The sequence below is a fragment of the Ictalurus punctatus genome, chromosome 19, assembly GCF_001660625.3.
Source record: "Ictalurus punctatus breed USDA103 chromosome 19, Coco_2.0, whole genome shotgun sequence".
Taxonomy (NCBI): Eukaryota; Metazoa; Chordata; class Actinopteri; order Siluriformes; family Ictaluridae; genus Ictalurus; species Ictalurus punctatus.
In genome coordinates, this window is record NC_030434.2 from 14,540,915 (window position 1) to 14,557,538 (window position 16,624).

General features: G+C 36.6%; 1 protein-coding gene across 4 annotated transcripts; it reads left to right on the plus strand.

Moving 5' to 3' along the window:
• The first annotated feature begins 1,923 nt into the window (after window positions 1–1,923).
• Window positions 1,924–14,292, plus strand: LOC108279934 (stimulated by retinoic acid gene 8 protein homolog). Of its 4 annotated transcripts, XM_017494599.3 has the most exons (10): window positions 1,992–2,122; window positions 2,327–2,368; window positions 4,183–4,380; window positions 6,237–6,312; window positions 6,499–6,580; window positions 6,757–6,891; window positions 7,828–8,077; window positions 8,753–8,814; window positions 11,620–11,725; window positions 13,522–14,292. In XM_017494599.3, the coding sequence occupies exons 3-10, from the start codon at window positions 4,201–4,203 to the stop codon at window positions 13,591–13,593; spliced, it is 963 nt and encodes a 320-aa protein (XP_017350088.1). In that variant the 5' UTR covers window positions 1,992–2,122; window positions 2,327–2,368; window positions 4,183–4,200; the 3' UTR covers window positions 13,594–14,292. The 4 variants fall into 4 exon arrangements, with proteins under 4 accessions (XP_017350086.1, XP_017350087.1, XP_017350088.1 ...); XM_017494597.3 differs by lacking the exons at window positions 1,992–2,122; window positions 2,327–2,368 and adding an exon at window positions 1,924–1,981; XM_017494598.3 differs by lacking the exon at window positions 2,327–2,368 and having other exon boundaries at window positions 1,965–2,122.
• Window positions 14,293–16,624: the final 2,332 nt, after the last annotated feature.

The window sequence follows — 16,624 nt, forward strand, 5'->3', positions numbered from 1 at the left end:
ATGTCGATAAAGCAACCCAATTTTTATTTTTATTAAATTATACCATGGCTATAAACAAAAAAAAATTGACCGAAAAATTTCTCAACAATATATGTAATTATAAACTGAAATGTAATCACTGTCGAATTGTTGTATTGTAACAGAAATAAAACATTTTGAAGCTTTTTTGAAAATTATGAGCTGTATTTACTTCACAATAAAGAGGTCGCATTACACCACCTTGTGGTTATCCACAAGGTGGATTATATAAGGTGGTGTAATGCGACCCGTTCTTTATTGTAAAGTAAATACAGCTCATTATTTTTCAATAAAAGCAAGCTTCAAAATGCAAAAGGTCGCATTACACTACCTGCATTATCCAAGGTTGTTGAGAGCCTAGTGACAAATCTAGTGATTTTCTGAGCAGACACTACGACTGTCTTACACTCAATACGGCTCTCCAGCGCACATCACAACTGCTGGTTAAACTGAGAGAGACGGTTCGGTCAACTCACCAACAGTGTGTAAAGCCTGGCAGGCTTGTACAATCGCAGCTCAATGTTTTTATTTATTTTTATTTATCCTATATTTAGCCAGGAAACTCTTACTGAGATGCACAATCTATTCTTCCAATGAGTCCTGGTCAAGATGGCAGCATGCGCAGTTTCACATAAAAGAATAAATTCACACATTAAAACATATTAAATGCATAAAAGCAACACAGGAGTAACAGAGAAAGAGAAAGGTAATACCAGCAATATCCATAACACATTTCACCTCAAGTCAGGAAGCATGCAAAACACCTTCCCAATGAGCCTTAGTGGTTTAGGCTTAGTGGTTAGCGCGTTTGCCTCACAGGGTTGGGGGTTCGATTCCTGCCACTGCACTGTGTGTCCGGAGTTGGCATATTCTCCCTGTGTGCAGGGAGTAAAAAAAAATGCATGGTAGGGTGATCGGCGTGTCCATAGTGTCTGAATGGGTGTGTGAATGTGTATACGACTATGCCCTGCGATGGATTGGCACCTTGTCCATGGTGTACCCTGCTTTGTGCCCCATGTCTCCTGGAATAGGCTCCAGATTCCCTATGACCCTATAGCAGTGGTTCTCAACCAGAGAGATCTGAAGGAGGGTGCAAATTGTTTTCAAGAAAGAAAAAAAAAATACACACACAGGGCATCATTTGGGTACTCGGTGTATTTTATTGCTTTTCAAACACAATGTGTATAAATGAAAAACACCGCGTTCCCTCTCCCTCTGTATTTTTTATTTATTTATTTATTTTTGGCTGGGGAGAGGCAGAGCTTAGCCTGCACTTTATCTAGCTGTCAGTGTAGACCAGTGTTACCAACTTAGCAACTTTTCAGACCCCTTTAGCGATTTTTTCTTTGCAAAAAAGGGCCTAGCGTCAAATCTAGGCGACTTTTAGGACAAACCTTAGCAACTTTCCAAATGTGGCCAGTGCTGTCCTGCAAGTGCGAGGTCTCGCTTTCCTGCTGTATTCTCACCTCTCTCTGTGTTTGCTCTGTTCAGTGAGTGTCTGAGAGCCAGAGATTTAACAATGTCATGGATAACGAGATGCGTCCTTAGTCCCAATTTACTTCATTCTTATGCGAATGTTTTTAGAATAGAAGACGAATGTAATGCAATATGTTTTACATGTAAAATAGTACACGTTATTACAGTCTAGTTCTCTTGTTCAAAGTAGTTATAGTGTTCAGAAACGTTTTTGATCATTCATGTTCCATACCTGTCCATTTTATATTTTTATAAAGGTTATTTAAAAAAAGTACAAAAACACAAAGTCTGTCTGTCTGTCTGTCTATCAAAGATAGATTACAGATTAGGTATATATATAATCTGTCTTTGATAGACAGACAAATAACTATGACCAACACATGAATATGCTAATTAGTCTACGATGTCACTTCTATGTGGAATCTACTTCCCCCTGAAAAGAGACGTCAGAGAGAGAGAGAGAGAGAGAGAGTGACTTTTACCTCAGGTGAGGGGAAAGCTGTGGGTGGTGCTGATAAATGAAAGTCCTATAAGTCTTTCAAATTTGTCTGGAAGGTAAAATAAAAAAACGGAAAAACATACAACTTAAGACAAATACAAGCTTGAAACACTGACGTCATATTACGAGGTGGGCATTCAGCACAGACCCATTAATCTGTCTTAACTTTGGACCAGGAGGAGTTTGGAAACACTATATATATATATATATATATATATATATATATATATATATATATATATATATATATATATATATATATATATATATATATATATATATTTTAAAGCAGAAATTTGTACTAATGGGATTCATGTATTTGTGCAAAATTAGTAACTAAGTCGAAAGTGAAGTCTACAAAGAATCACAAAAAAGGCAAGTTAACTCTATCTATACCAGTACAGTTAAGCCTGATGTTAATTACCTAATTAGCATGATAGGTGGCTTGCTAGCTAGCTAGCTATTTCACGGGGTTTGCTAGTACATTTAAATAATGAAAAAAGAACATAAAAAACCTTGTAATATACAAATGTGCTATATAGTAGTTTTGAATAACGAATACACTTCGTTAGTAACTGTTTACTTGCAGTAGCTAGGGGACTGAGCTAGCTGAAATATAAGATGAAGCTAACGGCAAGCTACTACTTTCTGACAGAACATTTTGTGTTGTTTGCTGCTGAAAAAACGGATATTTTGAACTCTAAATGCAAGACGTGTTTTGATAAGACTATCGCTGAATAATATAATGTCCTAAGTTTGAAACGTGTTTGATAAATTTTAGAGATTTGACCACTTCACAAAATGTGTTGGTTTTTTTCCAACGGATATTTGAACTAGTGATGAGTCGGTTCTTTGAGCTGACCGTTAAGAGCCGACTCGCATGTCAGAACGATTCTTTTGTACATGAACACAATGCTGTATTAAATACAGTACAATTTAATAATAATAATAATAATAATAATAATAAAATGATATAACTGAAACTCTTATAAATATGAATGTGAGTGGTGAGACGTGTGTTTGAATCTCTGCTTTGTGTATGAGGCAGGGTGAGGGTTTTTTTTTTTAAAATATTTTTTTTTAAAGCTGTATGTAGTCAAGTGTAAATGGAAAAGATTCTTCATGAAACAGTAATATTAATGCAGGAATCCTTACTGTGCTTCTTAACACAAATTTGTAGCTCCTTTAATTTAAGAATTGTTTAAAAAGATCCTATAAATTGCAGTGTTCATTCATTCATCTTCAGTAACCTAGTCAGGATCATGGTGGATCCAGAATCTATCCCAGGATCATCGAGATATAACCTTCAGATTGTGATCAAGTCGGACACTTTTCTGAGATATCACAGATATCATTATATCTTTTTTCTAACAGTCTCTACAGTAAAATAGCACTTACAACTACAGTGCCCTCCACTAATATAGGCATCCTTGGTAAATATGAGCAAAGAAGGCTGTGAAAAATTGTCTTTATTGTTTAACCTTTTGATCTTTTGTTAAAAAAAAAAAAGTAACAAAAATACTCTGCTCTCATGGATATCAAACAATTGCAAACAAAATACAGGTTTATCAAAAAAATATCTTTGTTAAATATAGGTGTGCAACAATTATTAGCACCCTTTTAGTCAATACTCTGTACTACTTCCATTTGCCAGTATAACAGCTCTGAGTCTTCTCCTGTAATGCCTGATGAGGTTGCAGAATACATGGCAAGGGATCTGAAACCATTCCTCCATACAGAATCTTTCATGATCCTTCAAATTTCAAGGGCCACGCTGGTGGACTCTCTCCACCAGCACAGGTGAGGGGAAGAGCTGATGTCACCGCCAGCTGGGGCATTGATACTCAGCCAAAAAAATTATGAAGCCAAAGAGGAATGTAACGTTACAAACTCTGTCATTTTTAGAAAAAAATATTGTAATAAGTTGCTTGTGAACCAAAAGAACAGGCTCTTATTAGAGAACTGAGCCAAATGATCTGACTCACTGAAAAGAGTCAGAACTCCCATCACTAATTTCAGCCAAGCACAAATTTTGGCTTGAAACTGAGTCTTGCACTGCAGTTCCCAAATCAGCACATTTACCTGTAATTGTTTGCAATTAACTGCAAATATCAATATACAGTACACACACAATCTCTAAAACGTTGATGGAAAGCAGAGTTTTAAACTCTCCTGTTGTGTTTATACAGAACAGACAGAGAGCAGGTATGTCCTGTGCTGGTCAAGAGAAACAGAGGGATGATGGTAAGCAGCCCAAGCTGAGAAGGAGAGCGCTGCAGAACCGACAGCGAGTCACACTTGCGGGTCTTTTCAAGGCACTGGAAAACATGGTGTGTCCATCCATTCAACCCAGTCATAACTGTGAGACTAATCACGGTCTTGCCAAGGTGAGGAACACAGTTAGAGTTGATTAATAGAGACTATATGTAGTACATCATACACTTAAGAAAATGCACTAATTTTATCACGAAAGAAAATCATAGTTTGCAAATCACAGGGCATGTCTGCCACACAGTGAACATAACCTCGACAGTAAAACCACAGTGCTACCTTGTATTATAACACTATTATCTTAGCTAAGAGTACAGGAATAAAACATGTTAGGATATGCTGTTATGGTCATTTTTTCCCTCTTACACAATAGTAATTTGTCGATGATTAGAATGTTTAATTTGTTAACGAATTATGTATTATACTTTTAACCATACCTACTTACATTTAATATTGTAGAACATCTGTGAGACAGGTTAGTTCCTGTTGTTGCAGCAGCCATAAACAGCAGTCGTTCCTTCACTCGTCTCGCTCTTGAAATTTACGAGACAAAAATAAACAGCTTGTCGTGTTACCGAGGAGCCTGAGAGTGCAGTCTTCTGCACTGAAGACTTTCCCGTGGTGGAAAACTTACAGACTGTTGCAAAGCTCTGACACTGGAGACTTAATGATAATACAGTATGTTCTCTTTCTTAAATAACACCACTGTTTCTTTGATTGGAGTTAGATTATATATCGCACCAGCCATACAAGTTTCTGTGAATTAGTTCTTACTATAGAAATGATCATGTTTAAGAACAAGTGCATAAATCCATCCATCCATTTTCTGTAATGCTTATCCTACACATAGTAACAGATGAGCCTGTGCCAGGGAACTTACCAACCCAACGCAGTGCACAATTGCACACACATTCATACACACATTCACACACTATGGACAATTTGGGAATGCCAGTCAGCCTACAACACATGTCTTTGGACTGGGGAAGGAAACCGGATTACCCAGAGGAAACCCCCGAAGCACGGGGGGAACATACAGACTCAAGCCCCCACCCCAAAACCTGAATCCCCCCAGGGATTCAAGCCCCCACCCCAAATCCTGTAATCTGAATTACATCTGGCACTACTGTCAGAGCTAACCAAACAGATTTGAGATTTCATTAGTTCTGTAGTTTAAAACATACCCTACTGTACCCTAGTACAGTGGCAGTATAATAGTTAAATATCTAATACACATACTTTACATCGTGCACCAATAAGGACTATCATGGTTTAACACACTAACTACAACCCTGATTCCAAACAAGTTTGGACACTGTGTAAAAGGTAAATAAAAACAGAATGCAATGATTTGAAAATCTTATGTTATTCACAATAGAACATAGTAAACATATCTAATGTTTAAACTGAGGAAATGTACCATTTAAAAAAAAAAATTAAGGTAATATTGAATTCAGTGGCTGCAACATGTCTCAAAAAATTTAGCAATTTTACGTTGCGGAACATTATTCTGAAATTGTTCCTCAAATTGTAGACGCAGTTTTTCACAGATTGGTGAACGTCTGCCCATCTTTACTTCTGAAACACTCTGCCTCTCTAAGATACTCTTTTTTTTATACCCAGTCATGTTACTGACCTGTTGTTAATTAACCTCCAGCTGTTTCTTTTTAGTAACACTTACTTTTTCAGCCTTTTGTTGGCCCGTCCCAAGTTTTTGAGACGTGTTGCAGCCATCAAATTCAAAATCACCTAATTTTAAAGGGGGCAATTAGTTTTTCACATGGGTGATAAGTATTGGATATTATTTATTGTTGAAGATCGTGTGAAGATCTAAAACTATTTAGTATGAGAGATACACAAAAACAGAAGAAATCAGCTTTTTAACAGCACTGTATAACATTGTATTCAGTGTTTCTAACTGAGAATGAACATTTGGAGATGATGATTATTTATTTATTTATATATTTTGCAGTGGAAGATTCTAGATCATGCCATGGGATTTCTTCTGGAGAAAGAGGCTTACCTCAGCAAACTCCTTGCACTGAAAGGTCACACACACACACACACACACACACACACACACACACACACACACACACACACACACACACACACACACAAAACACCTCAGTAACCAAAAGGGAACATGTTAAATTTATAGATGCTTTTATGCTTCACTTAGTCACTTATATATCTTACATGTCATATCATGACTAAATTTCTAATTTTTCTAGAAGTCTATCTTGATGATGATGGAGGACCGAAGAGTTTGGAAGACGTGCGAGAACAGTATAGGAGGCTCTATTCCAAACACTCGTAAGACTGCCTGTCATTTTTATTAAGTACCACTAGATGTCAGCAAACTCTCACGGTAACAATGGCATTGTACAGTCCTAAATCTGCAGTTCCATGTTAGACTTTGCCATTATATACTAGAGGACGTTTTGTAACACCTCATCATGCATTCAACTGTGTTGAATGCTGTGACACAGCCATGCAGCTTGTGTACCTGATGTAGATGAGGGCCACAAGAGCAGTGTGGTAGATTCAACTGATGAAGAATCAGATGAGCTGCTTCAGTCCCAGTCATCAGGGTCATCTGTCCCCAACATCCAGGAGTTTGAGGGGTGAGTTAGTTAGTTAGTTAGATAGATAGATAGATAGATAGATAGACAGATAGATAGATAGATAGATCAAGTTTCAAGTTTATGTGCCATGTGCACAAGATGTCAGGGACAATTGTACATTGAAATAATTGTTGTGAGGCTCAGGTACTCTACAGCTGTGCGATACAAAATATATACATAAGAAGAAGATTTTGTATAAAAAGGGTAACACTTATAGCTTATTAGAAATCATTATATTTAAACTATTTAACCCATAAACTATTTTAAGAGTCCTTACAAACTCTGCTATCACTTCTATGTTATAACAGTTGAAATGATCTTAACCTGATTTAATATGATCCTGAGCATGCAAATGCCATATATATCTATATAAATTTATAACCTAATCTAAATTTGGAGAAAACATTACGGTCAAACGTTAAGTAATTATATGGTTACAATAGGAGATGAGTTCTCACTTTGATTATGAGCCTCATCTTTGTCTTTTCACCCCACTGATCGCTGTCCTCTCTTACATCTGTGGGGAAATAATTGATGATTAATTCAGTCAGTTTGGATTTGTTGGCTAAAGGACATATCTTTCTATTAGGTTGTTTAAACAATTTGAAACGGTCATCTATACAGAGTGTGTAAGTGCTTTTCTCTATTTACATGATGATATGACAGTGCAATTTGAAAGCTGGTTTACAAACTAAATTGATTAGTTTGATGTGCATTTCGATCACACCTATCCAGCAGAGTGTGATGTTTCGGTTTTGGATTTTAAAAATGTATTTATTGTTTTTTTTAAATGTTTTTTTTTTATCATCTAATGTAGTGACATTCGATAGTTAGATCATTGCACATATTTATAAAATGGGTCCTTTTCTTGAAGGGAAAATATAGCACAGAATAAAAGAGCGCACAGTTTGACCGAGAGAGATACTCTTTGTGCAGATATCTCTTTTTCTACGGTGAGACTCTTGAGCTCCTTTTGCGCAGTGGAGTGCTCACTCCAGATCAGACGGGTCTTTCTGTAGTGTCCGAGGCCATCTCAGGCCTGTGGAGCTCTCTTCCTCCGGAGCGAAAGGCGGAAGCACAGCAACATGCTCTAGACCAGAGCTCGGTCTCATGGGAAGGCCAAACTGAGATCACCACCCCACCTCTCACCAGCTTAAATCCGTCTGCATCGTATGCTGTTGAGGAGGTAAGGAGTGATGCTGTAAATTTGGGCTTATTTTGAAAGCCATTTGGACTGCCTTTACATTTCCAATTGCCTTGCTTAGTTACAATTGGCTATTGATGGCCCTCTGTTTCTCAGCCAACAGTTCTTTCTCTGTTCTTTCAAACCCCTGAGCCCAGACTTCCTTTAGCACCATTAATTTTGTTAATGTGTCAATAGCAGGGTCTGCTAGCTACATAAACAGGATCCTTCCTCCAAGGCCCCATCTAGTATGAAAATTGTTTATCACTGTCTAGAGGACAGCAGACACAAGAGCCCAACAGGAAGTCGAAAGAATGTGTGATTTCCAGCTAGCCGTGCCACATGTTCTTGTGACTGTGGCCATCACTTCATCCCTCTTTTTCACAAAGATTTCCATATTGGAGTATCACTTTATGCTGACACGCAGTGTCTTCAACACTCTGATTATGTCACAGGACAAAATTGTCCACTTCTGAAAACACAAGACATTTTGATTTATCACATATTAGCCTAACAGCCTAACCAGAAATGCATTAGAGATTTCTCTTTTCATCAGCAGCTCCAGAATACTGAAACTGTCACTCAATACTTACAGATCTCTGTGAGTGTCCCTGCAGACTTTATAAGAGCTCCAGGATTTAATATTGTGCTCTTTTGTATTCATGTTATTACTTGCAGGATCTACTACAGGATGCCTATGATGTGGTGCAGAGAGATATGGATGCTGCTTCAGTTAACAGGTAATGCACATATCACACACAGGTACTACACTTTCCTAGCTAAACAAGAGTTTTGGCTTTACAATAACGCAAATCTAAAATTGGGAAGTGAAAAATGGCTTTTAAAAATGAGTTTTAATTATGAAAAAACAAAAAGTATTTCAATCGTCAATTACCCAATAATGGTACAACAAACCAAATACATTATTATTGAATAGCTGGAAAAGCATCTAAAAACAGGTTGACTTAATCTTGTACTTCATTTTAAATGATTTCATAATAAGAGATATTTAATAAATTTGTATATATTTAAGATATATTCACTTGATAATATACAGATGAGGTCATAAGTTTACATACGCCTTGCAGACTCTGCAAAATTGTAATAATTCAAAAATAAAATAAAATGAGAGATCATTAAAATTGCATGTTGTTTATTTAGCACTGCCCTGAATAAGCTCTTTCACATAGCAGATGTTTACATATAGTCCACAAGACACAATAATAATTGAATTTACACAAACTGCCGACTGTTAAAAGAGTTAAAAGTTAAACTGCCCACTGTTCTTCAGAAAAATCCTCCAGGTCCTGCACATTCTTTACTTTTCCAGCATCTTCTGCGTATTTGACCCCTTTCTAACGGATCAAATCCAATATGATTTTGACATAAAATGCACAATGTTGAACTGTTCCTCACTCAGGAGTAATGAATACAGGCTGAATCCTAAATGGCTTATTCTGCACTGTGTATGCTCAATGCACTTAGCCAAAAGGTTAAAAAGTTTCAACACACTTAAATGAAGCCAGTAAAAGTAGAACCTGGGAGTAAACACTGAAATGTGGATTTTTCTTTGCCTGTGATTATGTAAATATTATGAAAATTTAAAATAGTATTTGAACAATGAAATTTGTTCCTGCAGCCCTAATGGAAATGCATTAAGCCTAGTGTTTTTTCATAATGGATGAAAGTGAAAAGATAATATCTTAAGAGCAGCAACTGTTCATACGGGAAAAATGTAGCCTATAGGGGAAAAAAATCTAAATGCATCTTTTTATAATCACATCATGACGCACTGAATTGAAGTGAAGCAAGTTGTGCATAAAGATTCCTAGCTGTCACCAAAGTATGGAATATTATGGTATAATGCCTGTGATAAAGCTTTTATTTCTGCCAGTACATCAGCAACACATGGATAATGTGGTATGCTGTGCATCCATAGTAGCGACTGAATTATTTAGAAAACTGTAATAACAGACACAGAAAAAAAATAGGCAGATGTGCGCGTAACTACTTGATGCTCTTAAAGTACAGTGTATCACTTTGCTGTGATGATAACAAGAAGCGGTTTAGCTAAAGCAGGAATAGACAGGCTTAGGAAAGCAATGTCAAGGTATCGAATAAAGCATTTAGGGCCAGAAGAACCAAAAGCAGAGATAATACTCATTGACTGTGGCACTTAGTGTCCTCTAGTTTCAAAAGAGAAAATATTGAGAGGAATATAGAGAAGCATCTCCAGAGAGGACAGAGAGAGGGGGAGATGACAGAGGCAGGTAGATGAGTGGATTGGCGGGGGGAGAATAGTCTCCTCACGTAGCACTCTAATCCAGGATGTCTGCTGCGTCTCGATTGAAGCAATCAATCACAGTCGGGGGGGTGCTCCCTGTAGAACAGGCATTGGGCACGCACGCACGCGCACACATACACACGCACACACACACACACACACACACACACACACACACACACACACACAGGATTAGACTTGAAACTCAAAGAAATAGACTTTAGCATACGCCTTCACACATTATAAAGATACATATGAACCTGTAGTTATATGGATATTCATAAATGAAATCAGTTCCACGGGAAAGAAATGTTCATACAGACTGCAAAACAATCATATTTTAATAGTCGATTATTCATGTGAATGACCTGACCAATGATTAATCAGCATAACCGTGGCTTATAAATAAGGTCATTCTTGCTTATTGGCTTTTTTCCCCTCAATAACATAATGCAAAAGAAAACGGTGAGCTACAACGTAACATCTTGTTAGTCTACTGAATTTTTCCTTTAGGGCTAGTCTAGTGATCATTCCTTGTTACAATAACAATTACCAGAGGAAATTTCAGATATAAAATTTGATAAGTGATTTGTTTTAGATAAAAACAAGTGTATTCAATTGAATAGATATTGTCCCATCATTAACATTTACAAATAAAATTAAACAGACTAAATTAATCCTCAATAAACTATGAAATTGTGACATATTTTACTGCTACATTTTAAAAATGATCAAGCCCCCACCATGTAATGTAATATGATGCTATGACACTAACAGTTATACAGTGTTGTGAAAAAGTATTTGCCCCATCCTGATTTCTTCTGTTTTTAAATAGTTTTAGATCTTCAAACGAAATACAACATAAAACAAATGCAACCTGAGTAAACACAATAGTTTATATAAAAATTAAAGCAAAAAAAGTTATCCAACACCAATTTGACCAATATGAAAAACTAATCACAAAAATTGTGTGTATATCTATCTATTTATGTGTGTGTATATATGTATATATAGATATAGATAGATATAATATTCTTTATTCTTTTGTGTGTGTGCTTTAATGTTCATCACTATGCTGATATTTGCATGTGCTGCAGTGTACCATACTTCTACTTTTTTTGAGTATTGCTCTTTTTACTCCTCTCTCATTGCAGCAATCATTCAAAGTTCTGTCTGCGATGTGTGATTTCTTCTGTGGTGCAAATGTCATTGCAAACGCTCGTAAGAATCACATTTCCCTGAGCTGCTGTCAATCCCACAGGCCTGCAGTACTGCATAGCTGTGATTACGAGAAGCTGAGGCAAATCTACAAGGACATTTCGGGCTTCATCAAGAACCACATGGCTGAGGATCAGGAGCTTCCACAGGTAGGAAGGGCTGAGGTGAACATACTGAATTCAAATGTTTTGTTTTACAGAGCTGATTGGTTTGTTTACAGAGTTGTTTTTGGCAAGTTTATGAATTCAAATTCAGATTTAAAATCTTAACGGTTAAACCTGTTTCCTTGCTAGCTAAATGCACTTTTCTCACAACTTGGTCAAGATTTTATATAGCTATATGCCATAATGAAACTTTTAATGTCTGTGATGCCCTTTTTACATCACATCATCATCAAAACAGAAGAGGGTTTACACATACTGTACTGCTGACAGAAGACAACATTTAAAATGTTTAAATTAACTAATAAAAAGATATCAATGTAAAGAAATGTAGCAAACAGAGCAGAACTGATCAAATTAATGAGTACATAGGGACCAAAAAGTTACTCGTCCACTGCTAACCCTGATTAATTACTTTTAGAAACCCATCTGACAGTGATGGTTCTATTTTTACTGTAACCTCAAAATTTTACTGTAACCTCAAACATAGTCAGTCAGGTATTTACACATAAACTACCAGCTATGAGATTTATACAGCTGTACCTTTTAACTACATAAACCAAAGCGTAAGCATAGGAAGGCAACTTAGAAAACCAAGCATGCTTTAGCTGATCAGCATTTTTTTCTTTTGTTAAACTACTGATTTGTTTAAGATTATAATATGTAGCGGTTATATGATAAACTCACACAGTGAATGTATGGAACACTTACCCAGCTTACAAAGACAGCTTTTAAAGGAAATATATTCGAGTACAGTAGAGTATTCTTTGTATATCGAAACTTGTTAGGAAGCCATGACATGGAGCTCCTGGAGCGGAGAGAGTTAAGGGCTCAACAGAGGCAGCTTGACAGTGCTGGGATTTGAGCTCGCAAATCAATTTACTATAGTGTGTACAGTTAGTTGTTGACCCATTATACCACAGTGCTGGTAAATTCTCAAATCTGATTGTTCAAGTGTTGTCGATAATAACAGCAGTTCAGCTGCAAGGCAAATCACAGTTTACGTTAACGCACTTGTTCTAATAAGTTATCGTTTCTATAGTATAGTATAGGGACTTATATTGCAGACATGCTACATACAATAAGGCTAATAATAATAATGCTTCAAAAAGCATGTTATTTTAAATGTTCACTAAACATTTAACTTGAATAATTTTTTTTAATTTTAAACAATGAACTTTTAAACATGAACTTTGCCATATCAACAATTGTCAACAATTATAATTGTTGATCTGGCTAAGATTTGCGCAAGGAGGTGTTTAGCTAACATTTAACATAACAAGGGGTCCCAGGTGTCAGAACATTGTTTTCCATTATGGGCGTCTTCAGGATAGAGGGATTTTCCCGGTTTCTCGGTAACACGATCAGCTGATCTTTTTTTGGTCTTATTAACTTTAAGAGAGAAAAAAGAGACTGGTGATGGAACGGTTGTGAATAGCTGCTATAAAGTAAATGAGAACAGGAACTAACTTGTTTTTTTGAGCGTTCCACAATATTAAATGTAACTATAAATGGATAAAAAGTGACGTCGTTCATTAATAAATTAAAAATGGTAAGCACTGGCAAATTGCCATGAGATCATTGGAATAAAGCTCTGCAGGATCTGCTGTTATAAGAAAATACTCAACTTTGGTGTGGTAACGGCCCACAGCGTCATATCACACCACCTCGGTGTTGATTATTTTCTTATAACCCCATACGCCCCATTACGTTTTATTCCTTAATTACTGACAGACACTTCTAGCTTTTGTTTACACCTTTATCTTCCACTCAACATGTTTCAGGTTCTGTCTCAAGCAGCTGAGGATGAAGAGCATCTCTTGAGGTGTTCAGAAAGCTTGGATGAAGATTTCTAGCCAGTGCTTCCCGCTGTAGTCTTTGCGGCTGCTTTCCATTTCATTCGACAGTGAATACTGTTACGGTTTGAGGTGTTGAATTGTCAGTAGGTTCCTCTGAATTCATTTATTATTTTTTTTAAACATTGTGTTCAGTCCCAGCTTACTGTCATATATGTAATGATGACATTTCTGTAAGCCATAAGAGTTCCAATGTTCTCTTCTCTTTTTTAAAAAATTTATTTATTTAAATAAATAACATTAAAGCTAGATGAGCCTTTACAAATTGTGTTTCCAGTGTTAGTACAACCCCTGGCAAAAATGATGGAATCATTACACTAGAGGATGAGGATGCTCATTCATCATTTTTTTTTTTACTTTGTTGCAAATAAACAAATCACAGATATGACACAAAACATTTTTTGTTTAATAGCTGAGCATTCTGACTTTGTGAGATATACCTTATATAAACAGTTCAATTAAAGTTTTATAATTAATGGCATATTTTTTTCCAGATCAAGTAGAGGGAAAAATTATGGAATCATCAACAACAAACAAAAAAATCACAAGTACTTTGCAACTCCTCCAGGTTTCTTTCTTTGAGGCATGGACTTCATTAATGAAAAACAATATTCTCTATCAAGCTGGTTCCAACTTTCTCGGATAGCAGTTGATCTGTCAGCGTTGCAGGAGAGAACTTTGTCATGGACCAATTTTTAAAATTTCCACCATAAATTTTAAATCAGATTGAGATCTGGATTGTTAGCTGGCCAGGTCACTGAGTTGATCTTTAACACTCTTTGCTCTGTGGTGAGATGCATCATCATCCTGAAAAATGACTTCATCACCAAACCTATTTTCTAACGATAGAATGAGAAAAGTGTCCAAAATTTCAGTGTACACCTGTGCATTGACTGTTGAAGTCTCCCCTGGACCTTTACCTGACATGCAAACCCATATCATAAATGAGTGGGGGAATTTGATTGTTTTCTTCAGGCAGTCATCTTTATATGTCTCATTAGAACGGCACCAGACAAAAGTTCCAGCATCATCTCCTTGGCCAACGCAGATTCGTGATTCATCACTGAATATCGCTTTCCTCCAATCATCCACACTCCATGACTGCTTCTCTTTAGCCCACTGTAATCTTGATTTCCTTTTATAACCTTCCCCTTTTGTTTATACTTGCACCAAATTTTATACACAGCTGGCTGGGAACAACCAACATCTTTTGCCCCACACTGTGTTGGATTTCCTTCTTGAAGCAGTTTTAGAATCCTTTCCATTGTTTCAATAGAAAACTCTCTTGTTGGGGCCATGTTTCCTTTCAATTAGCCAAGTCCAACAGCTCGTTAAGGTGTGTAAGCACTCTCTTTCAACTGCAGACTAATTTGCATTTTTAGACTCGTGCTGGTATTTCTTTTAGAAATGCAAATTAAATGGTGATTCCATAATTTTTCCCTCTACTTGATTTGGAAAAAAATATGCCATTGATTAAAATAATTTCATTTATTTTGTTTGAGGTATGTTTAGTGAAGGCAGAATGTTCGGCTATTAACCAAAAATTGTTTTGTGTACTATCTGTGATTTGTTTATGTGCTACCAAGTAAAAAAGCCGGGTGAGCATCCTCTAAGTGTGGCGAGTCCATCATTTTTGCCAGGGGTTGTAGTCACCTCTGCTTACATTTCTCAGCATGATCCCTCATTAGTCAGCATCTGCACTGCTGTGAATGTAAACGTTAAATCCAACACAGCTGTTAGATTAGATATTGGTAGTCTGCCTGTGACTGTAAGCTCACCTCTATTATTAATACACATTAATAAACATCACGCAGAAGGTGAGTGTAGTCAGTGTCTCTAAATTACATCCGATTTTAGTGTGCTACATTGTGATCATCCAAATTTTATATTTCTTATGCTGGAATAGTTTATGCTGTGCTTTTAAGGTACTTCAAAATATCAGAGGGGAAAATGGCAGATACTGCACACACCGAGAAAAAGAACAATTCCACAATTTTTTTTTATTCAGGTAACAGAAAATCTGTCAGTCTTGGACACATGTGTTTAGCCACACTCACTCATTCTCACACACACAAACCCTGTCTGCACACATTAAAAACTGAAGTAAACATACAGGATGTTTGATGACTTTTTCCAGCAGCCATGCTAGTCTATCAGACCTGCCAACTTTCACACATGATGTGTGGGAGCTCCGCATTTTAATACTTTACTAGTACTAGTTATCACTCAAAAATATGCCAAAGAGAAGTCGTCTCCCCCGACCACCCCCTTCTGAAAATGCCAGATGATTTGGGTGCTGCTCTCGACTGACATGGCATCCTCGACTTCTGTCAAGGTATACAAAGTGCAGTTTGACTTTAAACCAGTATACAGTTAACTTCAGTTAACTATATTTATTAGGGATGCCAAACATTCTGGCTGAAAATAGTCAAATAGTCACCAGAAGACAAAAAAATGACCTAAAACAAAAGATTAAATATGCCTACAAAGAAATATCAAATCTACAGTAACACTGTACAAATAATGTTAATGGTAATTATAAAGAAATTAAAAGTGTATCTAGTTTTTTTTGTTTTTCTTCTCCTGCACCAGTTAGCACAGATTCATTCAAAAAGTTTGAGCAGCAGATCAAGCGTGAAAAGGTCAGCTGTGTGCAGCCATTTCACCGTTTCTATACACTGTACAAATGATCTGTAAACCAACAAGAGCAATCAACAGCTGCTGACAGAGATCAGCAAAATAACATGCCCATATATGTGGTCCCTCAATTCAAATGTCCATTTTCACCGTCAAACCCAACATTGTTCTTGATTTTTCAGATTTGTGGGTGTGTGAATTAGGATTTCTTTCATTCAAAAACAACATAAATGAAGGAATTTCCACATCATTAGAGGAAAAAAGTGCAAACTAACCCTGGAAAAATGCTGCACAATTATTTGTACATCATGTATACCGGTACTGGCAGTTGACTTGCGTCCTAAATAACACCGTGTACTACATATTACCTGTTCTCTTGTTACCCCCCCCCCCC